Source organism: Malania oleifera, chromosome 6 (genome assembly GCF_029873635.1).
Source record: "Malania oleifera isolate guangnan ecotype guangnan chromosome 6, ASM2987363v1, whole genome shotgun sequence".
NCBI lineage: Eukaryota > Viridiplantae > Streptophyta > Magnoliopsida > Santalales > Ximeniaceae > Malania > Malania oleifera.
Genome location: NC_080422.1, coordinates 40,039,335 through 40,063,432, shown reverse-complemented (window position 1 = coordinate 40,063,432; position 24,098 = coordinate 40,039,335). Strand labels below are relative to the sequence as shown.

The 24,098-nt window shown below is 36.4% G+C and overlaps 1 protein-coding gene across 1 annotated transcript in view; it reads right to left on the bottom strand.

Annotated features, from left to right (window-relative positions):
* Positions 1-23,626, bottom strand: part of LOC131157547 (exocyst complex component EXO84B-like) — a 40,465-nt gene extending 16,839 nt beyond the window's left edge. Inside the window, exons 1-3 of the mRNA XM_058111786.1 lie at positions 23,053-23,626; positions 10,936-11,033; positions 8,888-9,947 (exon numbers count right to left, since the gene is read on the bottom strand). Coding sequence (XP_057967769.1) covers positions 8,888-9,947; positions 10,936-11,033; positions 23,053-23,199 — 1,305 coding nt within the window. The 5' untranslated portion in view covers positions 23,200-23,626. The remainder of the gene's footprint in view (positions 1-8,887; positions 9,948-10,935; positions 11,034-23,052) is intronic.
* Positions 23,627-24,098: the final 472 nt, after the last annotated feature.

Sequence of the window (24,098 nt, the reverse complement as noted above, 5' to 3'; positions counted from 1 at the left end):
TGATCTTTTCTAGGATCACAGTCCATACAAAAGCCCGAATCTTCCCCGGCACCTTAGCCCTACAAAGTTAGTGGTTCCAAGGAAAAGGGTTAGGGCTATGGGTTTTCAAAAGATGAGTAAGAAAAGATTTAGAAATAAATATGCTTAAGGACCCCCCCCCCCTTTTCCCAAACTCTCTCATCCTCACTAGAAGAACGAATGTGTAGGTCCAACAAGGAAATAAGGTTAGCGAGCTTAACGACCTCTCTTTCATTGAGATTCCTAAAAAAATGGAAGTCTCGTGAAGAAAGAACCCACCCCCCCCCCCCCCCCCAAAACACCAACACCCGTGGGGGGGGGGGGGGGGGGCGAGATTGAAAGAACTAATAGGAGCATAACAAAGACAAGAAAGCTTAAAAAGAAGAGAACCTTCAGCATCAATGAAGTCTGCCCCCACCACACATCTTCCTAGAAATGGACACTTTTTCCACTACTCACTTTGAACTAAATAAGAGGAAAGAACTTATTGGCTACCTAAGAGATAAATTTCCAAGGGCAAGCATGGGAAGTAATGCAACTACTCTTTGTCTCCCACCCTTTCTTTTTCATCTCGTACTTACTCTTCATCACCTTATGCCAAAGGGAGTCAATTTCCAGAGGAAACCTCCAAAGCCATTTACCCATAAGAGAGATGCTCTTAGATACCACATTCCCAATGCCAAGCCCCCCCCCCCCCCTCCCCCCTCTGACTCAGGTTTGCAAACCAAATCCTAACTAACAATATGGTCACCTACCCTCATAGGATCCAACCAAAGGAAATTACACATCAACCTCTTTAAGGACTTGGCAACTCTAGAGGGAACTTTTTACATTACCCACTTTGAACTGAATAAAAGGAAAGAACTAATTGGCTACCTGAGAGAGAAATTTCCAAGGACAAACATGAGAAGTAATGCCACTGCCCCACGTCTCCCACCTATTATGTTTGATTCAGTACTTACTCTTTATCACCTTATACCAAAGGGATTCGGTTTCCAAAGGGAAACTCCAAAACCATTTACCTATAAGAGAGATGCTCTTAGATACCACATTCCCCCAATGCTCAGGCCCCCTATGACTTAGGTTTGAAAACCAAATCCCAACTAAAAATATGGTTGCACCTACACTCCCGGAACCCAAACAAAGGAAATTACACATCAACCTCTCTAAGGACTTGGCAATTCTAGAGGGAACCCTAAACAAAGAGAGAGAATAAATTAGGATATTCAAGAGAGAAGCACAATGAGAGTGGCACAATCCCCAAGGGAAAAATAAGCCCTTGTCCAAACCCCACCCCCCCCTCCCCAAAAAAATCTCATAGCCAACTTTTCTAGTACAGGATCCCAAAAGGCTTCAAAGTTTGGATTACCTCCAAGGGGGAGGCCAAGATAAGTAAAAGGCCATTGAATGGATTCACAACTTGCACTCAATTTGAAACATAGTCCTCTAATCCTTGTTAATGCCCAGCTATAACACTCTTGGACAAGTTGATCCTAAGACCCGAGATCTTTCAAAGACCTTGAGCAATAGAATAGCTTTCATGAACTTTACTATATTGTCCTCAAGGAGAAGCAAAGTGTCATCGGTGAACTATAGATGCTTAATCTTCACTTCCTCCCTCCCCACACAAAGGCCTCTAATCACTCCCCTTGCTTGAGCATGAAAGAACAACCTACTAAAGGTATCAACAACTAAGGTAAACAAAGAAAGGGGATAGAGGACCCCCTTGTCTAAAGGCCTTGAACCAACCTCTCGGTTGACCATTGACAATAACAGACAAATGGGACGAAGTGAGACAACTCTTGATCTACTTTCTCCATGGATCCCCAGTGCCTTTTTTGCTCATCACCTTATCTAAAAAAAAACCTAACTGATCCTATCATAGGATTTCTCAAAATCTACTTTATAAGCAATACCCTTTCTACCCCTCATCTTCACATCCTCTACAACCTCATTGTTAAGAAGCAACCAAATGAAACCCTTAATTTTAAAGGGAATTTCAGCCTTCCAAATATCATGAAAGAGCAAAAAAGGCATGTTCTCCCAGATTAAAGACTCAAAGAAAGATTTGCAAGAAAAGAACCCAAAAGAACACAACACCCACCTCTGCACATCATCCCTACTGGAAGGATGGAATCCCTCCAACACAACAAAGATGATATTTCCTCCACCTTTAGGGGTGTCTATTGTTTTGGGATACTAGGACTGCTTCTAAAATTGGTAGTCTTCTTGGCTAGTTCACACTTCCAATTCTAACGGATTTTTTTGGGGAGGATCAGTGGTGGGTTTCAGTTTATGTGCCCCATAAGTATAATATTATATCACCATTGGAATGAGCTGTTTTACAACTATGGTTTTTGCAATCCTAATTGGGTTTCAAATGGAGATAAATTAAATTTTCGTTGGAGAAGCAAGGAGGCTCTAAGGTTACTTCTAATATGCAATATTAGACAACTGTGTGTGAATTTCCCCTTGGCTAATGCTACGTTAAATTGGTATGACTGGGAGGGGGATTGTTCCAATGTGGGACGATGTCCGTCTCTAATCACTTTCCTTTAATTCTGGAATCTTCTAAAGTTTGGGGGATCTTACTCCATTCTGCTTTGAAATATGTCACTTACTCAACCTTCTTTTTTTTCTTTCTTGAAGAAAGTAAGAGAACTAGACTTGCAAAGGGTGGAAGAGTTTTAGGTTTATGAAGAGATCGAAACACATTAAGGTGGCTTCAAAGATTTGGAAAGTGTTGCTTGAGGATACAAGGATAAGGAAGTCTAATATTTTAAGGGAGATAAAGGAGAGTGATCATTTTGGAGAATTTAGGTCTTTCGAAAGGATTTGGTTTTGAGAAGTGTGCCTCTTAAGAATGAGTTAGATGATTTTTTGTTAAAAGAAGATATGAGTTGAACATAGAAGGCAAAATTTAAATGGTCTAAGGATGGAGATTGTAACATAAACATTCTTTATCAAGGTAGTTAATGGTAGGTGGAGGAAGAATGTGATTAGAGAATCAGAAACTACAGGAATGTCATTAGCTTATGTGTTTCTATGGACTCTTTGAGTGGTAAAGGGGAATACAGATGAGACAAGTAGCAAAAGGAAGGAGAAGAAAAAACAGGGTGATGTGTTAGATAGTGAGTGTAATTATAGCATCAGTTTGATCATGATGGTGGTTAACTTTTGGATGATTTTTTAAGACAATATGGCTATGATTTTGATTTATTCGTCTCTTTTGCAATGTTGTTCTTTCGTTTTCTATCTAAAAAATTATTCTGATTCAACCTACTTGGGGATTCATCATGTCCATACATCTCCGATGGACAGTTTGGGAGGTGTTCCTGTATTTGATAATGACAGAAAGGGTAAGGAGCAGCAGTGAGGACAGGATCCAGCCTACTCTCGCGAAGGAGATTAATGAGAAAGAATTAGGAGTTCAACAGTTACTAGATAAGATGAATCTATGGTTGTCTGATCTAGGAGGTAAATAGTTCGTTTGCATGGAATAAAAGCAAGTAGAGAAAGGCAGCGGAAATTAGCTAACATGTTGTGTTTGATGAATTATATTGGGAAGGGTTTAAAGAGGGGCTTCTTTGATTACTTTTCTTTTGTTTCTCTTTTGCTGTTTCCTTTGTTTCTAGAGGATTTGCCCCTTTTTTATCTGCAAAGAGAAATTATACAAAACAAGGTATCAAGGGGATGCCACCCAAGTACAAAGAAACAAAGAGAGAGAAACACATCCCTTTTTAAAAAGTATCAAGAAAATCAAGGATTACAGAGGGATCCCTTTCAACTAGCCCGGAATGCCAACTAGAGATCATAGCAATCCAATGGTCCATGACAGCCAGAATAAGAGAGATAATTCCTTCAAAGGCTCTTTTGTTTCTTTCTCTCCACACCACCCAGAAAAAAAGCAAGGGGAATGAGGGAGAGAGATCTTCTCCCTTCCTCATTTGATCTGATCCCTTTCCAAGTCCATAGTTCACTTCCCACTACCCACTTCTGAATTACAATGGAGATGGCTGTGTTCCACAATTTCTTGGTCCATGAACAATGCAAGAGGACATGATCAATTGATTCCTCATTCTCCAAACATAAAAAGCATCTATTGACAAGAGGGAGACCCTTTTTTCTGAAGATTTTTCTATAGTAAGGATTTTTCTAAGAGTAGCTTCCCATGTGAAATAGGCAACCATTGAAGGGGCTTCTGTTTCCCAAATCAGCTTCCAAGGGAAGCTAGTGCTGCTCCCAATCAAGGAACTAAGGTGTTTATAGAAAGAGATGATAGTGAAGTTCCCATCTTTCCATAGAACCCATTAGGGCTCACTGGAATTGGTTTGACAATGAGACTTATAGAGATTGTTGAAAAGATCTATAAGAGTATCAAATTCACAATCAAAAGCATTTCTATTCAAAGAAATATCCCAAACAACCCCTTGACTGGTGAACTCGATGTGTTGGCTAATTTTGGCATCTTTGTTGCTCACAAATCTAAAGATGGAAGGGAAATAGGAGCTAAGTTATTAGTTACCGCACCAAACATCATGTCAAAAGTAAGCATCAGCTTCATTTCCCCACATGGAAGTATATGAGAGGGAAGCAATTCTCCCATACCCTTCTGATACATCTCCAAAAACCTATACAGTGAGCTTCCTTTGAAATTTTTGAGGTCCAACCATTATGATAGAGACCATACCTAACAGCAATGACATCCCTCCACAGGTGATTTTTATCAATCATGAATCTCCAAAGCCATTTCCCCAAAAGGCCCTTATTAAAGATAATAAGAGATTTGAGCCCAAGGCCAACCTTTTGTAAAAGTTGGTTAACCACTCCCCATTTAACAAGATGATACTTCAAAACCTCACTTGTGTTCCCCCAAAGGAATCTACTTTGGATACCCTCTAATTTCTTGGCAACTGCACTAGGGATAGGGAAAAGAGACATGAAGTAAACCGGCAAATTGGACAGTGTAACTTTAATGAGAGTGAGTATGACACCTTCTAACAAAAATTTCCTTTTCCAACCATCAAGTTTCTTTTCAAACCTATCAAAAATGGAATCCCAAATACCCTTGTTCTTAAACTTTGCTCCCAAAGGGAGGCCAAGATAGGTAATAGGTAAAGCACCAAGTTTACAACCAAAGATACTTGCAAGCAAAGGACCACGATCGCCAGTCCCAATGGAATGATTTCACTTTTGCACAAATTCACTTTTAAGCCTGAAATTGCTTCAAAACCAAGGAGAATGCATCTAAGATTTAAGAATTTGCTCTGGCCCATCCTCACAAAAGATGATAGTATCATCTGCAAAAAGGAGGTGGGTGATTTCCATAGAATCATTGTTCCTTCCAATGCTAAGACCATTTAGAAGGCCACCTTCATTTGCACTAGTTATCATAAGACTCAGCACTTCCATGACCATTATAAACAAAAGTGAGGAAAGGGGGTCACCTAGACTTAGACCACATGACGATCTAAAGAAATGAATAGGGCAGCCATTAACTAGAACCAATAAAATGGTGTTGATATACACTATCGGATCCATCTGCACCAAGATTCTCCAAAATTCATTCTTATGAAAATGTACAGCAAAAAACTCTACTTATCATGGTCAAAAGCCTCCTCCATATCCAGCTTGCACACTGCTCTTTTTTTCCCACCCTTAATGTAGGCATCAACAATTTCATTGGATATCAAAGCAACATCCATGACTTGCCTACTTGTAATGAAGGTGTTTTGGTACTTACTGACACCTTCTGAGATTGCATGTTTGAGCCTAGTTGCCACAACTTTAGATAGGACTTTGTATAAGCTGCCAACCAAGCTGATTGGGCAAAAATCGTTGATGTTGCAAGCCCAACGGTTTCTTAGGAATCAAGGAGATTAAGGTTGAATTGATACTAGATACAAAATTTCTGGTTCTATGGAAGTATTTGAAAACCCCAATGATGTCCTGCTTGAGAAAATCACAGTACCTTAGGAAGAAAACCATAGTAAAGCCATCCGGACTGAGCGCTTCTTCCCCATTGCAACTCCTATGAGCTCAAAAGATTTCATCTTCCTCAAAAGGCCTCTCAAACCACCAAGATGTGGAGAGGCTCAGGTTTCTAAACATAACACGTCAATTGTTGGTCTCCAAGACTTTGGTTCAACGTACAATGTTTTTAAAAAGTTGCAAATACGAGTCTTGATTTTTCCCCCTCATCCACCAACATCTCTCCCCTACTCCTACTCTTGTTATCATATTAAATCTACAGTGCACATTAGCCCCACAATGGAAGAAACTTGTATTTTTATTCCCCCGCCATTCTAAAAGATTTGTTGTCCTCTCCTTTATATTGTATCTCTTCTTCAGTCTTAATACAGTTTCTTTTTCATCAAGAAAAATGTTATTAGACATCTGGATGTGATTAAAGATGAGATTACTAGTTTCTCAGGAATCTTTATTTGGAGGAGTGAAGTAGGTTGGACTGCTGTCCTATTTCAGGAGAGAAATTGGGATGGTTGGATAGGCTATTTGAGGTGGCAGCCAGGAAGGTGGTTTTCGGTATGAATAGGTAGAAAGCTTTGGGGCCAAACGGGTTTAATTTGGCTTTCTTTCAACAATACTGGGACATGGTTACGGCTGATTTGTTGAAAGTTGGTGATTCTCAAAAATATGAATTCTACTTTCACCACTTTAGTGCCTAAAAACTAAAAAGACCATTGTATAAGGATGAACCTAAAAACTAAAAAGGATCATTGTATAAGGATGAACAGTTTTAGACCTTTAGTTTGACCACAAGTTTTTATAAAATTATTGCTAATGTTCTTGTTAAGAGGTTTTGGGAAGTTTTGCGTGATATCATTTGTAGGTCTCAATCTACTTTTGTTGGTGAGGCCTTTTTGTAATGATAAAATGGAGGGGGACAAATTTTGGACGTCATTCTTGTGGCTAATGAGGTTGAAGACGTTGAAAGCAGAAAGAAGGTCATGTGTTTGAGTCAAGACTTTAAAACGGCCTGGATAGGGTGCAGTTTTTCAGACAGTTTTATACAGGAAGGATTATGGTTTGATTTGATTGGGGGTCGTATTTCCTCAGATCCTTTTTATACAGTTTTATACAGGAAGGATTTTGGTTTGATTTCAGACAGTTTTATACAGTTGTATTTCCTCAGAGATTCTTTTTGAGAGATTATCAATGGAGAACTTAGGACTTGCATTTCAACTTCGGTAGGGTGAGACAAGGGATCTATTTATCACTTTTTCTCTTTATTCTTGTCGCTGAGGTTTTCAGTAGGATGATTGATAGGGCGGTTAGATAGGGATTTTGTTCAAGAACTCTTAGTGGGGAGGGATGAAGTAATTATTTTGCATCTGCTGTTTTTTGATGATACCATTTTTTCAGTATCTGATGATAGATCCCCTCTCTAGCATATTCATACCATCTTACATGTTTTTTTCGTTTTTGTCAGGGTGAAAAATTAATTAGGACAAGTGTGGTCTAGCTACTATTAACCAAAGTCAAGATGTGCCTTCTAGTTTTGCCTCTCTAGTTTTGCAATGGCCATTGACTAATCTAGGAGTTCCTTTAGGTAGCAATCCCCATTCTATGAAGTTCAGGGATCCAATGATTGCAAAGGTTTCTAAGTATATAGTTGGAAAGATGCTCCTTCTTAAGGGCCATGTCACTTTAATCCCGGATCATTTTTCTTCACTTCCATTTTATTTCCTATCTTGAGGTTCCAGTAGCGGCAGCATCTAAGATGGAGAGGGTTATGAGAGACTTTCTTTGGTCAGGTATGTGGGAGGTAAAGGACCATCTTGGTCACTAAAAACATTGGACATGTGGGTAAGTGGTTATTGAGTTTTCCTTTAGAAACTATTTGGCATAGAATTATCAAGAGTAAATTTAGCCTGCAAGCAATAGATGGGATGCTAATATTAGAAGTAGAGTTTCTCATGAAAGCTAGTGGAAATTCGTCTTCACCCCTTTACTTTCCTTGTATTAAGGATAGATACTTCAAATTTGTTAAATTTTTTTTAAAAAAAATTAATAGCCCCTAATTTTTCAAAATGATTGCACATAAAACATATACTGATATACATGATATTTTTTTTCCCCTAAGAAAGCTCTAATATTAATGATGCTGCATTCCTCAATCAATTTTCATATAAAACGAATTCACTCATATTTCTGGATTTCAGTAAATTTTAAAAGATTTGTCAAATTTTCATAATTCTAGAATGAAAACCGATGATAGCCAAAATTGTTAGACAAATTTCAATAATTTTTAGGAAGTTGAAGACCATGCATACAAGTAACATGTACTACAACTATGAAAAGTCCAAACAAACTTGTGACCAAACAAGCATGTAAAACTAAAGGGGAAATCTGAAAAAGTGGAAAGGATTTGAACAATTAAAATAAGCATTCTGTAAAAGCCACAAATAGTACACAATTATGAACGCATCAACATGTTTCTTGCAAGGTCACAACCCTAAAAGAGTGGAAAAAAATAAAATAAAAGTTCAGTAGCAGCAGAAAGGTTCGGAAAATAATTATACATAAAATTTATTGACCAAATCTAAACAAAATAATAAAAGCAAAGCTTCCCAATCCAATAATAGATATTCACAAACAACAGTAGAGGAAGCAAAACATTCCTGTACCAATATATCCCAACACATGAACAGGGCACTGTCTCATATTAAAATTGATCCAGCCTATCTTTCAGCAAGAAAGTAATGCCAACAATCAAAGTAATTGAATGGCTTATTGACCAGTGTAAAAAAAAAAGGTGCACAAATTTACATAACATATGCATGCATGCATAAATTGAATGAGAAGAAAAAAAGAGAGTTAATAAGATGAAACCAAATTATTAATTCACCTGAACCATCAAGCTGAACCGATGAGCACTGCTTGAAAGTTTATGCTGAAATGCAGTTGGATTACCGATGGATGATGTACTAGAAGTCCTACCAGACTGACGTGTACTGGTTGGAAGATATGTAAGCACCCAATCATCAGCAGCAGCTAGAGCAGCAGTACTCTCTTCAATTCGTTTTAAATTAGCATCTAGTGCTTGTTCTACACTTGGCCTAAAAAGTTTTAAAAGAACAGGACAAAGTGCCAACCCACGAGCTTCCAGCAATGAGCAATGGCCTAAAGCTATTTGAACACATTCTGCAGCGGCCCGTAATCCTCCAGCGGCTGCTGACGAAGCCAATGCATGTCTTTTAACAAGAAGTGCAAAGGCCTCAGTTTGCTTTGTAGCCCACATCACAAGTTCAGATGTATAAGCAGGCTCCTTTCCAAAAATAGCTGAAGAATCACTGGCCGCTTGGGCAATGGCAGAGAACACAAGTTGTGAGAGGGCAGCAGTGTATGCTCCTCCATATGAGGTGCTTGATGGGCGAAGGCTTTGCAAGTTATACTGAAATCTTTGGAAGTGTGCATTGAGAAGCAAACTGTGAGCACGAGGGCCATCCCCAAGCTTCTTCAGAGCTGAAATAGCTGCACGAAGCTCACCGCCACGGATAGATGGTTGGGAGGCTGCTTCAGCAAGCTGATCAGCTAGTTTTTGCCTACGTTCAGTAATTGCAGTCTGTAGTGAAATGAGTACAGCTGGGTTCAACGTTTTCATTTCTTTTGCTTCAGAAGCTACACGTTCTCCTTCGTCAAGGGTTTCCAAAGCCTCATCCACTCTCCTCTCAGCTAACAAAACATCTAGGAGATCAGGGAATTCTACCAACCATTTCTCTAGATCTGAAGGTTCTGTAAATTCAGAATTAGAAAAGCCATTTGCAGCAGAACCATCAGAAACGGCAACAGATGAGGAATCAATGTTAACCCCCTCAGCCAAATCATGAATTAAAGCAGCCTGAGTAGACAGCAAGTTTCTAATGGATGAAAGCTCCCCCTCTAAGTCCGATATCTCTTTTGATGTGCTGCAAAGTAAAAATACAGATCACTTAAATCTCATGAGAAATATGAGTAACAAAATGAATAGAAGTATTCCTTCATAGCAAACCCATATCCAGACTGACAAAGTGCAAAATAAATTAGTCATTGGTAACTAAAGGTGATATTCAATTTGTCAATCACAGAACCTGATGAAGCTGGAGGGAAAAAACAACAAATAAACAAAAAACAAAAATCTTCAACTCCCACTTCAAGAACTCACGCCTAACTTCAATCCTCAAGCAAACCCCTGGGCCAAAAAAAAGGGCCCTGAATTGCAGACATTTAAAATTGCACCTTACACTGCATCGGTAAGTTTATGAAACACTTTTACAAAATAAAACAGAACAAAGAATAATGGAAGAAATATGTAAAAAAAAAAAATCTATTAAAATAATTAATAATGAAAATCTGGAACATAGACCATTAATGCAAAAAGGACCAAATGACCTGCAAATAGCCTAACAATGCCAAAAACAGTTGAACCACAATTGTAGGTAACAATCACATTTAATACTGATTGCAAAGGTTTATTTTCCTTTATGCATGGAGTCTCAAGAGCTAAATTAGACCAATCTTATTCTAGAAAATATTAACTTAGTTACAAGACTACAACAGATGGCAAAGCCCTGGAGCAATGTCAGAATTACACTTCCACCAACAGGCAACCACACAAGTGGAATTCGATTATTTTCCAGAACATGAATTATAAATTAACAAGAATGCATGGAGCCAATTAAATTCTTAAAATCAGTAAGGCGAAGCCTTGTCCTCTATCCAAGATTTTCTAGAGATATCTGCATTTACTTTGCACTGTCTAAAAGTCACCATTGGCCCCAGTGATAAATACATTCATCAATAAACTAATCATAGAGAGCAAAAGATAGAGAATACAAACTTGCTACCATAAGTAGCTCAGAGTAGAAGTTAGAAAATAACTAAAAATATTAAGCAACCAATAAATAATGGACTCACCGTATGAAGGCTGCATAATTAGCATAAACACTTTTCCGCATTTCCTCAGCAGAAGCTCTTTTCAAATCCAAAAGATAAGAGCATAATTGCCTTATTTCCTGTGTACAGAACAAATAATTTATTCTTGAACTCTCCCAAATGTTAAAGACTAAAAAAGATTTATCATACATTGATATGACCGAAACAGAGAAAAATTGCATTAAATATTCAAAGGTGTGGTGGTACCGTAACAGAACAATGTCAGTAACCTAATCATCTAGAAAACAAAGTAGAGTGAACTCTAACTCACATAGTAATAAAATTACAAAAATGATAATGACAATAATTTTTTTTTGACATGCTTTGTGATTGGAATTGGCTTCATGTCCAAATCAACCTATAATCTTATGAAACATAGAAATACAATTGTGAGGAATATAATGAAGATATAAACATGTTTTTAAAAACCCAACCAATAACCAACCCAGTTAAGCCATTCGGTCAGTGGGACTGGCAAGTCAGCCAAAACCGATGATACATGTATACATACACTCATATGCATGAATGCATTACAAAGAGGATTTAATGGTGATGATGAGGGTGGTGGTGGTGGTGGTGGTGGTGGTGGTGGTGGTGGTGGTGGTAATTATGATCATTATAGAAGTCAATAAATATATTATAATACTTTGAGATGATTTGATCAAATTAAAATTTACTTTTAAGGTTTTGCGTTTAGGAATGAATTTCATGCCTTCTTTGTACTGGAATGGATTTCGATGAAACTTATACAATTTTGTATTACTTTTCACCCAAATTCACACAAATTCAAATCCAAGGTCCCAAACATGGGGATACTTGGTTAATTTAGAAAAGAATTTTTAAAATATTGTATGAATGTGTACTTAGACATATGCAGAGTTTCTATGATACATATAATGTTTGTTCAATTATATAATGCAAGTAACGTTACTCTCTGGTAAGTTCCCTCCTCTTTCACCCTCAGGTCAGGGGTTCAATGCACACTGGCAACAGATTCTCTGTCATTTTTTTTAATAGATAAGATGCTGGGTCCAGCCAGCTAGCTCACCAGATCAATCCAGTTTAGGCCGAGTTGCTCGAGTCCAACTCGATTGATACCGATTTGTGATATTTCCAATTCCCTGACATTGGCCAGAATGATAGAGCAGCAAGTTCTGGTCTGACCAACCCAGTTGGACCAGCTGGTCTGCTCCAGGTTTCAAAACCATGGATATATATTTCTACCGCAGGTAGATTTAAGACTTTTGTGACGTGTCACATAACACCGTCAAACTAAATTTATATGCACTAACAAGAGATGGTGAAGTTGCATAAACAAGCATACAATATATAATGCAGGTCAATAACTGATATCATTACATTGGAATGAAAGAATATAAAACTGCTCACAAATTTGAGCGATTAAAAGATAGACGTGGTTAATGGAAAAGGGTGAGTAAAATCACATTTTACCATCCTGGAGCATGGGGTCTGGTGAAATTGTCCCTAAACTGTTTTATAACAGATATGGCCCCTAAAATATTTAATAGGAGAAGCTAGTATCCTCATTGTTTAAATTGGTCAAACCATTTAAATTATTACCAACTTGTGTATCTCACATGACCTACCGTGGAAAATTTTTTTTGTCATTTTGACTATCTTTTAAACTTTTTTATTACAAATGACAAAATGATTCTACTCAAGTGAAGTTACTGCATTCATTTTAATTGAGAACAATTTAACTATTTTGTTTCAAAAGGAATAAAATCAAGCTCAAAATTTTCCGGTTGTCGGAGAACCACACACAAAAACTGTTTGAAGCAATGCCTAATTTAGATAGTGGGGTGTTAATTGCTCCAAACAAATAATTTCGGGTGATCATGTGCACAAATTTAAACTTCAGAAATAACTTCACTATTGAACCCATGGTTCAGGATGGTATATATATATATATATAAAGGAAAAAGAAGAGATTCTGTTAAGAACAAGAAGTCCAACAAGGCGCATAAATCCTCCTTAGAAAAATATAGAATAAAAAATTAAATTAAATTAAATTAAATTAAAAGAAATTAAAACAGCACAACCAGCCAGTCACATTGTAAATCAGAAAAAGAAAACCCTTTGAAACATCCTGATGCACAGCCAATCATACTGAATCCTATCCCAAAGCATAACAGAAAACATCCTCTGAGCACTCTCCTGCAACCAAATTCCCCATAAAACTGCAATATAGCACACCTCCACAACACCAAACCATCCACACCCCTACCAAAACCTGAAATGATATAGCCAAAAAAAATCCTCCATTGAATCCAAAACACCCAACTGTCTCCAAATAAGGCAAAAAGATTATTCCACACCCTCAATGAAAAGGATCTATGAGAGAACAGGTGAGAAGCAGATTCTGGTTTCTCAAAACAATGAGAATAAGTATCAGGAGATAAGCCATAAACGGCCTCCTACTCTACAAAAGATCGTTGGTGTTAACTCTATTAAGAATAACTAATCAAAGAAATGCCTTAATATTTGAGGGGATTTTAGCCAACCAGACAGAACTATGAAGCAGGAAATCCAAGTTTTTATTGGTTAAGTGCTCAAAAGAAGACTTACAAGAATACTTCCTAGAAGAATCAAAAATCCACAAACAATAGTACCCCTTTCAGAAAGAAGCTTACTGCCAACAAACTTAATAAGGAGGCAAGCTCCAACACCTCCCTATCATTAAGAGCCCTAATGTGAATCCCAAGAGAATCCCAGGATGGTAAAATTATATCAACCAAAAAATAAAGCATTATTTCTTCATGTGTGCCTGCTTTGTCACACTATTTCTCGGTTGCTTTTACATTTTCCCTTTTGTGGGAAATATGGAACAATCTGTTTTGAATTTTGGGGAGAACTTGGTTTCCCTTTGTCCTTGGAGGGTACATGTTCTATTTCTATGCAATGTTTTGACAAATCTAAGGAAAGGAAAGATTTGTGGAGAAACACAATGTTTGCAGTGCTTTCAAGCATATGTTAAAAGAACTATTGGGGTTTTGTACTATTTACCATAAATGGTGTAGGGTTGTGCTTTTTGCATCTTTTTGGTATTTTGCTACAGTTTCTTCAAAAGAGCTCTATTGACTGATTAACAGAGAGTGGCTATTTGTTAGTTCTATTCTCGTTATTTTTTTTTATTTGTTTTTTTTTCATCCTGTAGTTTTTTTCCTCTTTAATGGAGGACTACTCATCCTGCTTTACTGTACTATTTCTCTCTCTCTTAATATAATACTTTATTCATCAAAAAAAAAAAAACACTAATTTCCTTGGAAAATTTTCAAGGCATTGAGAATACACAAAAAGAATCTGGTGATGAATTAAACCAAAGAACATGTACTGTTGCTAAAGACCACATGAGATGACATTGAAATGCTACTCTACACACGAATCTAACTTAAAAAGAGCAATAATCATAGTTAGAGCTCTCCGATTTAGTTGATCTTCAAATTCTCCTACTTCAGCAAAGGATGACATGGTTACACAAAGCAAGATTGGCAAAGTTGAAGCAAAGGAAGTCAAATTCAAGGAAGATAATTTAGAGGATATTTGTGTTTCAAGGAAATATTTGAGAGAAGCAAACGTTTTGAGAGAACCAGCATGGCCCGCTCATGCTCCTACTAGCATCATCCCTATTCCCATGGAGGAGCTCACAACAGTACAATGTAGTTTAAAGGAAACTATCTATGATACTACCCAATATATGACAATAGAAGATTTAGCAACTGGCTAATGGACAGTATGGACAAAATTTGTAGGGAATAGCCCATGAAACTTTTTAACATACTGCCTACAATCAAGATAAGTCTATGACATTAAAAGATTGCAGCAACTTGTTACTTCAATTCTTAGTGGGTCAAAAAATTTTGACAAAGCTAAAACATTTAAGTTATTTAACCATATACTTACATGGCCACCTCTAAGAACTAAAAACAAACCAGTCAACTGAGATAAAAGTAGCCCAAACAGCTAATCAGTTAGAATAAGTATGTAATAGAAATATAAAATTCTAATACGAGAACTAGCATCATTGATATAGCCTTCATCTATATAATAAATATGACTTTGCTCTTTGAGGCCTTAGCTCCTATGACATAATCGCCTTACATCAAAATATGCAACCAAGAGGTCTGTGATTACAATTTGGATCCCATGCCGTATTTATGGGAATCCATAAACTTCACTTTTTCTTTTAGACAAAGGACAAACTTCACTTTAATATTAAACAAAAATCAAAGTCTCCCTGTTATCCCCTGCCTTTTGAAGGAACATTTTGTTGGAGCCTTTGAAGGGATAAAACAAGGGAAGCAAAATAAAGGGCAAAGTTGTTTTCAAAGTGTTCCACTTCCTACTCAGCTTCGTTTTGTTATGCAAGTAAAAACCGATGCTGATGCAATTTGACAGCAGCCACCAAATTGATACCTTATTTGTCTAGATGTTTTTCAAGTCCTTGATCCAAGGCAATTACTAAATGCTCATGTGAACACTGGTGTTTAAAGAGGTGAAAACCTTCCAAAGGAAGGTGGCATGTTGGAGAAAAGGCACAATTCAGATATGCAACCAATTCCATTGGTCTACCTGATAAATAAGCCCTTTATAATATATATTGTTTATTTGTATATCACGAAGAACCTCATCCAAATGCTTATGCTCATCCATGAAACATGAAATGATGAAATGGAAAAAAAACCGCCCGGGGGGGGGGGGGGGGAGTGGACAAGTACCATTACTGTGCTTATATTTTTAAAATTTTGTTATGCCTTTTGAAAGTTGTTGAGATTTTGATGAAATGAATGACCTAATTTGAAGATAGGTCTCTTCCTCTATTTTTAATACAAATCAAACACATTCTAATGACCATAATACCCTTACTAACTCTCACTAATTAACATACTAACACACTTAATAATAATACTAAAAAAGTAAAATAACCCTTAACACTCCCCCTCAAGCTGGAGCATAAAAAGCATATGCTTCTAGCTTGTTACAAATAAATTTAACATAAGCACCCCAAAAGCTTTGGTAAACAAATCAGCAAGCTACATATTGGACTTCACACAAGGGGTAGTAATAAGCTTCTGCACAAGTTTCTCCCGAACAAAATGGCAATCAACTTCAATGTGTTTCATTAGCTCATGAAAGACAGGTTTGGAGGCAATATAAAGAGCAGCTTATTATTACACATCAACTCCATACGCTAAGAATGTGGAAAACCCAATTCTTCCAACATATTCTTCAACCAAAAAGTTCACAAGTAGTGTGAGTCATGGTTCTATACTTTGATTCAGCACTTGACATGGCTACCATAGTTTGTTTCTTACTCTTCCAAGCAACAAAATTACCACCAACCAAGATACAGTGCCTAGTTGTGGATCTTCATTCAGAAGGCAAACCCAGCCCAATCTGCATCTGTATATCCCTGAATATAAGTGTCAACCTGAACTCGATATAAAAACCTCTCCCACGTGCACCTTTGAGATATCTCAAAATGCAAATTATTGTGTCACAATGACTTGTGCTCGGAGAATCCAGAAATTGACTCACAACACTTGTTGCAAAAGATATGTTCAGCCGAGTGACAGTAAGATAATTTTACTTTCCAAAAATTCTCGAGAATCATCTAGGATTAGGCAATAAATCACCCATATCCAGCACTAACTTGCTGTTAGGATCCATGGGTATATCAACCGATTTGGATCCCAATAATCTAGTTTCATCCAACAAATCAAAAACATACTTCCTATGTGACAAAACAGTTCCCATATAAGATCTAGATACTTCTATATCCAAAAAGTATTTCAACGGTCCCAAATCTTTGGTTTGAAACTTAATCTGTAGAAGAAATTTGAGATTTTGAATACCTTCATCATCATCACCTATAATAACAATATCATCCACATACCCAATGAGGATCCTACCCAATGAAGTATGGCAAAAAACACAGAGTGATCCACAACACACTATCAAAGACCAAACTCAAGTACTACAACACTAAATCGACCAAACCATGCTCTAAGAGACTGTTTTAAATCATATAGTGCCTTCCTAAGCCGACACACTAAGCTTGACTCCCCCAAAACAACAAACCTAGGTGGTTGCTCCATATAGACCTCTTCCTCAAGATCACCATGCAAGAAGGCATTCTTCACATCTAATTGATACAAAGGCCAGTGACAAGTGGTAGCCAAGGAAATTAACAAACGTACTGATGTAAGTTGGCAACTAGAGAAAAAGTGTTTGATTAATCCAAACCATACACCTAAGTATACCCCTTAGCAACAAGACATGCGTTTAGACGAGCCACAAAACCATCAGGGTTGACTTTCATAGTGTATACCCAGCGACAACCAACCACTGAGTTGTCAAGAGGAAGAGATACCAAGTCCCAAGTACTAATGTCCTGTAAAGCATTCATCTCTTCAACCATGACATTGCTCCACCCAGAGTGCGCTAAGGCATTCAAAACATATTTAGGAAGGGCAACAGATGATAAAGCAATAACAAAACAAAAATAGGAGGGTGATAAGAAGTCATAGCAAACATGGTTGGAAATGTGATGTTGGGTACATGTGCGTTTACTTTTCTGGACAGAAATGGGAAGATCAATATTATGGGAAATATGATCACCAGACGAGGAAACCAAAGGCATGGTAGTAGAAGTTAGAGGGGACTCTCTTCCTTGGAGCCGCCGTTGTGAACACACCTGCAAATTAGGACAATCGAGAAGATGAGGAGGACTCGAACTACACAGATACATAGATGGTTGATTATCCTATAAAGCATTCATCTTTTTAACCATAGAACTCCTCCACCCAAAGTGGGCTAAGGCTTTCGAAACGGATTTAGGAAGGGTAGCAGATGATAAAGCAATAACAAAACAAAAATAGGAGAGTGATAAGAAATCATAGCAAACATAGTTGGAAATGGGATGTTGGGTAGATGTGCATTTACCTTTCAGGACAGCAATGAGAAGATCAACATCATGGGAAATATGATCAGACAAGGAAACCAAAGGTGTGGTAGTAGAAGCTAGAGGGGACTCTCTTCCTTGGAGCCACCGTCGTGAATACACCTGCAAATTAGAATTAGGACAATAGATATGATGAGAAGAACTCGAACTACACGAAAACACGGATGATTGATTGGGCAAGGACAGCAAACTAGAAATAGGAAGATTAGGCAAAGGAAGAGACTCATTGAGGTCAAAAGCACTCATGGACTGGGTGTCGAAAGGTGTAGACTCAAAGAAGGTAACATCCGGAAACAAAGAAGTGATGCAGCATAAGATTATAACAACGATATCCCTTTTGAGTATATGAGTAGCCCAAAAAGATACATTTTATAGAACGAGGATCCAACTTATCCACCCTAGGAGTTAGTTGAACAAAGGACACACACCCGAACATACGAGGAGGTAAGGAAAATAAAGGTGAATTAGGAAAGAGAATAAAATAGGGAATTTTACCATTAAGAACAAAAGATGGCATCCAGTTGATAAAATAGCAAGCACTAAGCCCCTATTTGGGGGCACTTTAAAAAAAGTGCTTATAGCCCTTATCACTTAAATAAGCACTTTTATTTTTAAAAAAAAAATAGTGTTTGTCTTGCACTACAACAAAAACTTTTTGCAAAAAGTATGCTTCCAGAATCACTTTTTTTGAGAATTATTGAAGTGAATTTTGAGAAGCAAACTGAGATAGCTTTTTGGTCACTTATAGATGATCCTGTTCATAGACAAGGTCAATTTTGTAAACATAAGAAAATTTAGTGGCTATTTTATAATTTAAAAAATACATTAGAAGATAATCATATATTATTTTATTATGTATTATTATATATTAATTATTAATGAAACATAATTCAACTCTGGAATTAAGAAGAAGAACCATCTATAAATTTAAATTAATATTAAAAATTTAAAGCTAATTTAATTAATAATATTATTTTAACATAAAGTAATATGATAATCATATGTTATAAATATAATTTAAGAAAAAGATTATTCTTAATCAAAAAATAATATTATATTATTTTTACCTAATAAAAATATATAAATGTTAATAAAAAAATAATAGTTAACATAATTATGAATTCAATTTTAATTAAAAATTAAACATATTTTGTTTTACTATACATTATTGCCAATTAATTATTAATAAAATATAATTAAATTATGGAATGAATAAAAAGAATCATCTATAAATTTAAATTAACATTAAATAAACTAAAAATTTTAATTTAGTTATTAATACTATTTTAAACATAAATTAGAGTGATAATCATATGTTATAAATATATATCAATAACAAGGTTATTTTTAATTTAAAAAATAATAAATTATTTTAGTTAATATAAATATTTATAATTATAAAATTAATGTAATTATCATTCGAATTTTTAATTACAAAAATATTAATATTTCATTTAAAATATATTTAAAAATACATATTAATTATTCTGATTTCATTCTAGATTGAACAAGAACTATTTATTAATGTAAATTAACAAAAAATATAAAATTTTAAATTTAATTAATAATATTATTTTTATCATAATTTAATATGATATTAATATGTTATAGATAGACATTAACAAGATTATTATTAATATATCTTACATTTTTTGATATAAATATTTAAATTTTAATTATAAATAATTAAAATAATTATTACTGAAATTGTTAATTAAAAATATTAATATTTAGAATTCAAAATATGTTTAAAAATATAATCATACAGTACTCAATAATACAAGTATCCAAACACCACTTATTTTAAACACCACTTATATTGTCAGCACTTTTCTAATTCAGCACTTATTATCAACACTAATTAAATTCAATACTTTTTTTTTTAAAAAAATTTCTACATAAGTGGTTCCAAACAATTCCTAAGTATAGCATCACTCCAACACACTTCAAGAGCATGCATTTGATAAAATAAGGTGCGAGTGATTTCAAGGATATGTTTATTTTTCCTTTCTACAACCCCATTCTGTTAAGGAGTGTGAGCACAGGATGATTGATGAACTATACCAAACTGAGTCATATAAGTAGTGAATTGTGTACTAGAATACTCTTTAGCATGATCACTCTTCCTTGAACTGGCAAACCAACTTGAATCTTTATTTCAAAGTAAAAGCCACAAAATATATGAAGTAACTCAAAATGATATTTTACTAAACATAGCCAAGTCTTCCTTAAATAATCATCCACAAAGTTTACAAAGTACCGAAACCCAACTTGGACACAACTCTATTAGATCCCAAACATCAAATGTACTGACATGAAAGGGCTTGCAGCCTGTTTATTGACTCAAAAAGCAAAAGGGACACAATGATGTTTTCCCAACTAAAGACTCTCAATCAAGACTATACACAATTCAAATTAGGAACTAGACGTTTCAACTTTTCCAATGAAGGATGACCAAGGTGACAATGGATTTGGAGAGGTATGGCAACAGCAATGCAGGCGATAGAAGGAGTTAGCGGCTCAAAAGTGATAAAAGTCCACCAACTTCACGCCCTCCGTCAATCATTTTCCTCGCCTTCAAATCTTGAATAACCATGGAATTAGAGAAGAATGTTAATAAACAATTCATGGATTTAGTAATCTTGCTAATGGAGATAAGATTGAAAGGAATGGGAATATACAAAACTAAAGGAAGAGAAATAGAAGAAGTGGGATTTATAGTCCCAATACCCTTGATGATAGTAGTGGATCCATCAGCAAGAGTAATACATGGTAAATTTGTAGGATACTAAAGAAGAAATTAGATATAACAATAATATGATCAATGGCAGTTGAGTCTATAACCCAAGGACTACGACGAGATGTAATGGATGACAAACATGTTGTGAGATTACCTATTTGGGCAAGACTCAAGAGATGTAATGGGAAGAGAAGCTTGTTGTGACACTTGATACTACTAGAACTTGGAATACTCTTCCTTGACATAAATACAGTATGTTGCCCCCCACTTGGCCCCAGAGGTGTGGAGTAGGTGGTGGCTGCATTGGCAACACACAAAGATCTACCATGGAGATCTCAACACTACAGAATAGTATGATTACCTCGTCCACAATGAGTGCACTTGCGAGGAGTGCTTCTACCTCGTCCAACTCTACAACCACAGCCACTTGAACCACCTCGATAACTTCTACGGTTATTTGGTAGAGAACTAGAATCACCATGTGTGGCAAAGGCAGTCCTCTTAGAGTTAGATGCAAAAGCAGGAGAATGTGTGCCAAAGGAAGCACGAAAAACATGAGAATAAACATCTGCAAATGATGGAAATTCTGCACTACCAAGTATCTAGACCGGACTCCCTCAAACTCAAGTCTCAAGCTAGCTAGAACCCAAAGAACTATCATCAGCTCCCTTTACTTCTACATCTCACGAACATCGAGGGCTATAGGTTGCACGACATTTAGCTTCTCACAAATTCATTTCATCTCTCCAAAATAATTAGCAATACTCTTGTCTCCTTATTGTAACTAAAAGTACTTTTGGGATAAATCATACATACGTGTAATGTTACTAGAGTATAGAAGTTTGGCATAATCCCAAATCTCCTTGCATGTATCTAGATGCATGCACATCCATGCCATTTGGGGCTCCATCGAATTCCACAAGAGGGAAACAATGAAGGCATTTTCCAAAATCCACACTTCTTTTCTCTTCTCATCAGAAGGATCAAATAGGAGCAAGTAGTCAGATTTCCTAATCCTACTAAATAGACGCAAACAGCTTTAGACCATTGAACATAATTCTTTCCATCCAACTTTTGAGTTGTCATCCACGGCAACGAAGAAGGAAACATGTTTTTGGGATTCATAGACTCCATCCCAGCACTCACAAACCAGCAGCCACACCAAATCAAACAAGGGGAATAATCAAAATTGATCGAGACAATTACAAGCGATGTGAAGCACCGAAACAACCATAGACGAGGTGAACCACTTATCAACTGTATGCACTGCCACGACCTCACAACTCAACTTACAAACACTGCCAATGCTCCAAGAACTCACAAAAGAGCCTTTATGAACACCAAACAACAATTAATTGATTACCACGAGAGCATGGTCAAAAAAGGTTGGATCTTTGAGCAAAAAACACGACCGAATGCTTGATAATATGGTCTAGGGAAGGAATCATATCATGGTGGAGGAAAAAATCAGAAAAAGGTGGCCAAAATCTCTCTCATGTGCCAGCGCGTGGGGTCAGAACTACTAGCAGTCCGCCGGCACGTGGGGGCTAGTGAGGCACTTTCCGTTGATGGGGTTTTTGTAAGGTTAGGCTTCAAAGGGTTCTATTTCAGGCTATATGGTTGATTTTGTGAAATAATGAAGGGTGGAAGTGGATCTAAGAAGGGCAGCAACGGGAAAGTGTTCTCCGGCAACGACTAAGTGTAATAGGGTTTAGGTTGGATCACGCTTTGATACCATGTTGAGATTTTGTTTAAATGAGCGACCTAACTTGAAGATAGGTTTCTCTCTCTATTTATAATAAAAATCAAATACATTCTAATGACCATAATACTCTTACTAACTCATTAATTAACATACTAACACATTTAATAATGATAATAGAAAACTAAAATAACCTTTAACAGTTGTAAAATTATTTCCAAAGTTAAGGAAATAAAAATAGCATCCCGCCCGCGCCCCCCCGGGGGGGGGGGGGGGGGACCAGTTAAAGCTTTATTTTTTTACTGAAACTGTACCAAAAAAATTTTTTCCTGAATCCAGCACGTTTGATGGCATCTCCTCCATGTCCACAACCAGTTGAATAAATTTGAAACAAGAAATACAACATTTACGGAAAAACAATAGCATTTCTTCCCCTTAAAAGGCACCGCAAATTCTTTCAAGTTCAAACCGATATTAGTAAATTTTCGTATAATCTAGAACACGAAGTAGTTCCATAATCTCCATTACCAATCAAAACACATAAATTGCAAGCACGCGTGCGTTCACATCAAGGTTACGATTTGAATCTCTATAAAATTCTCAAAACACATAATTTGATCAAAACGGGGGCTAAAAGTAGAACAACAGCAAGAAAACCATGGAAATGCAAACCTTCTCGTTGAGGGAGTGACACTTAGACTGCACGTAACCGTCGGCATCGAAAGTATTGGTCCTGAAAACGTTGAGATTCTCCTCGACCTTCATGCCGTTCTCCTTCACAGCCGCGGACCTTGAACGCGACGACTTCACCGAAGCCATAGCCGCCCTATATTAGAGCCCCTCTCCCCGCTCAAACAAGATCAGATCGGCCCACAAAATTAGGGATTTGGATTGAGGAACGCAAGGGTGTTCTTGTTCTCCTGCCTCAGAACCATTCGAGGCCTAGACGGCAGATCTAAGGCCAGAAACTGCCATGAGAAATGAAGCAAAAGCTTCGAACAGAGAAGAGAATTAAGAAGAGCGGATAATGCGAGCTGTTGGGAGATGATCGATCGATCGATCGCTCGTCAGCACGAGTACTCTCTCTCTCTCTCTCTCTAATTAGTTTTCAGACTTTTAACACTTGGAAAATGTAAAATATGAGAGAGAGAGAGAGAGAGAGAGAGAGAGAGAGAGAGGGAAGTTGGAAACATCGGGACGACATGGTGGTGGTGGGAAAGGGTTGGGTCTGTCTGGCTCACCTGCCGATGCGTGTAGATTGTGAAGTGGATTTAAGGACTAATACCTGTAAGTTTGAGGACTAAAATGCAATAAAAATTAAGCTTCATATAAATTTAAGGACTAAAATGCATTAAAAATTATATTAAGCTTCAAATAAATTTATATAAATTTAAATCTAAAAATTAAAATCATTGCTACCAAATGCAATTTAAAATGTAATTCTGATTTAAAGAATTGACACAATTCATGGTATTATGGTCAAAATTTTTGAAAATATAAATTAGCAACTAATTTTATTACTCTAAACTAAAATAAAATTTAAAATATAATTAATACATAGTTATTTTTGTCCTCAATTAATGAATAATTTGTTATTCTTTTAGAAGTATTGTCCTAAATACGCACTTAAGGCTTGATTGTTGTTTTCTAAATCATCATAAATTGTCGATTCCAAATCTAACACAATTATTTCTTTTTAAAATTATTAAAAATTTTAA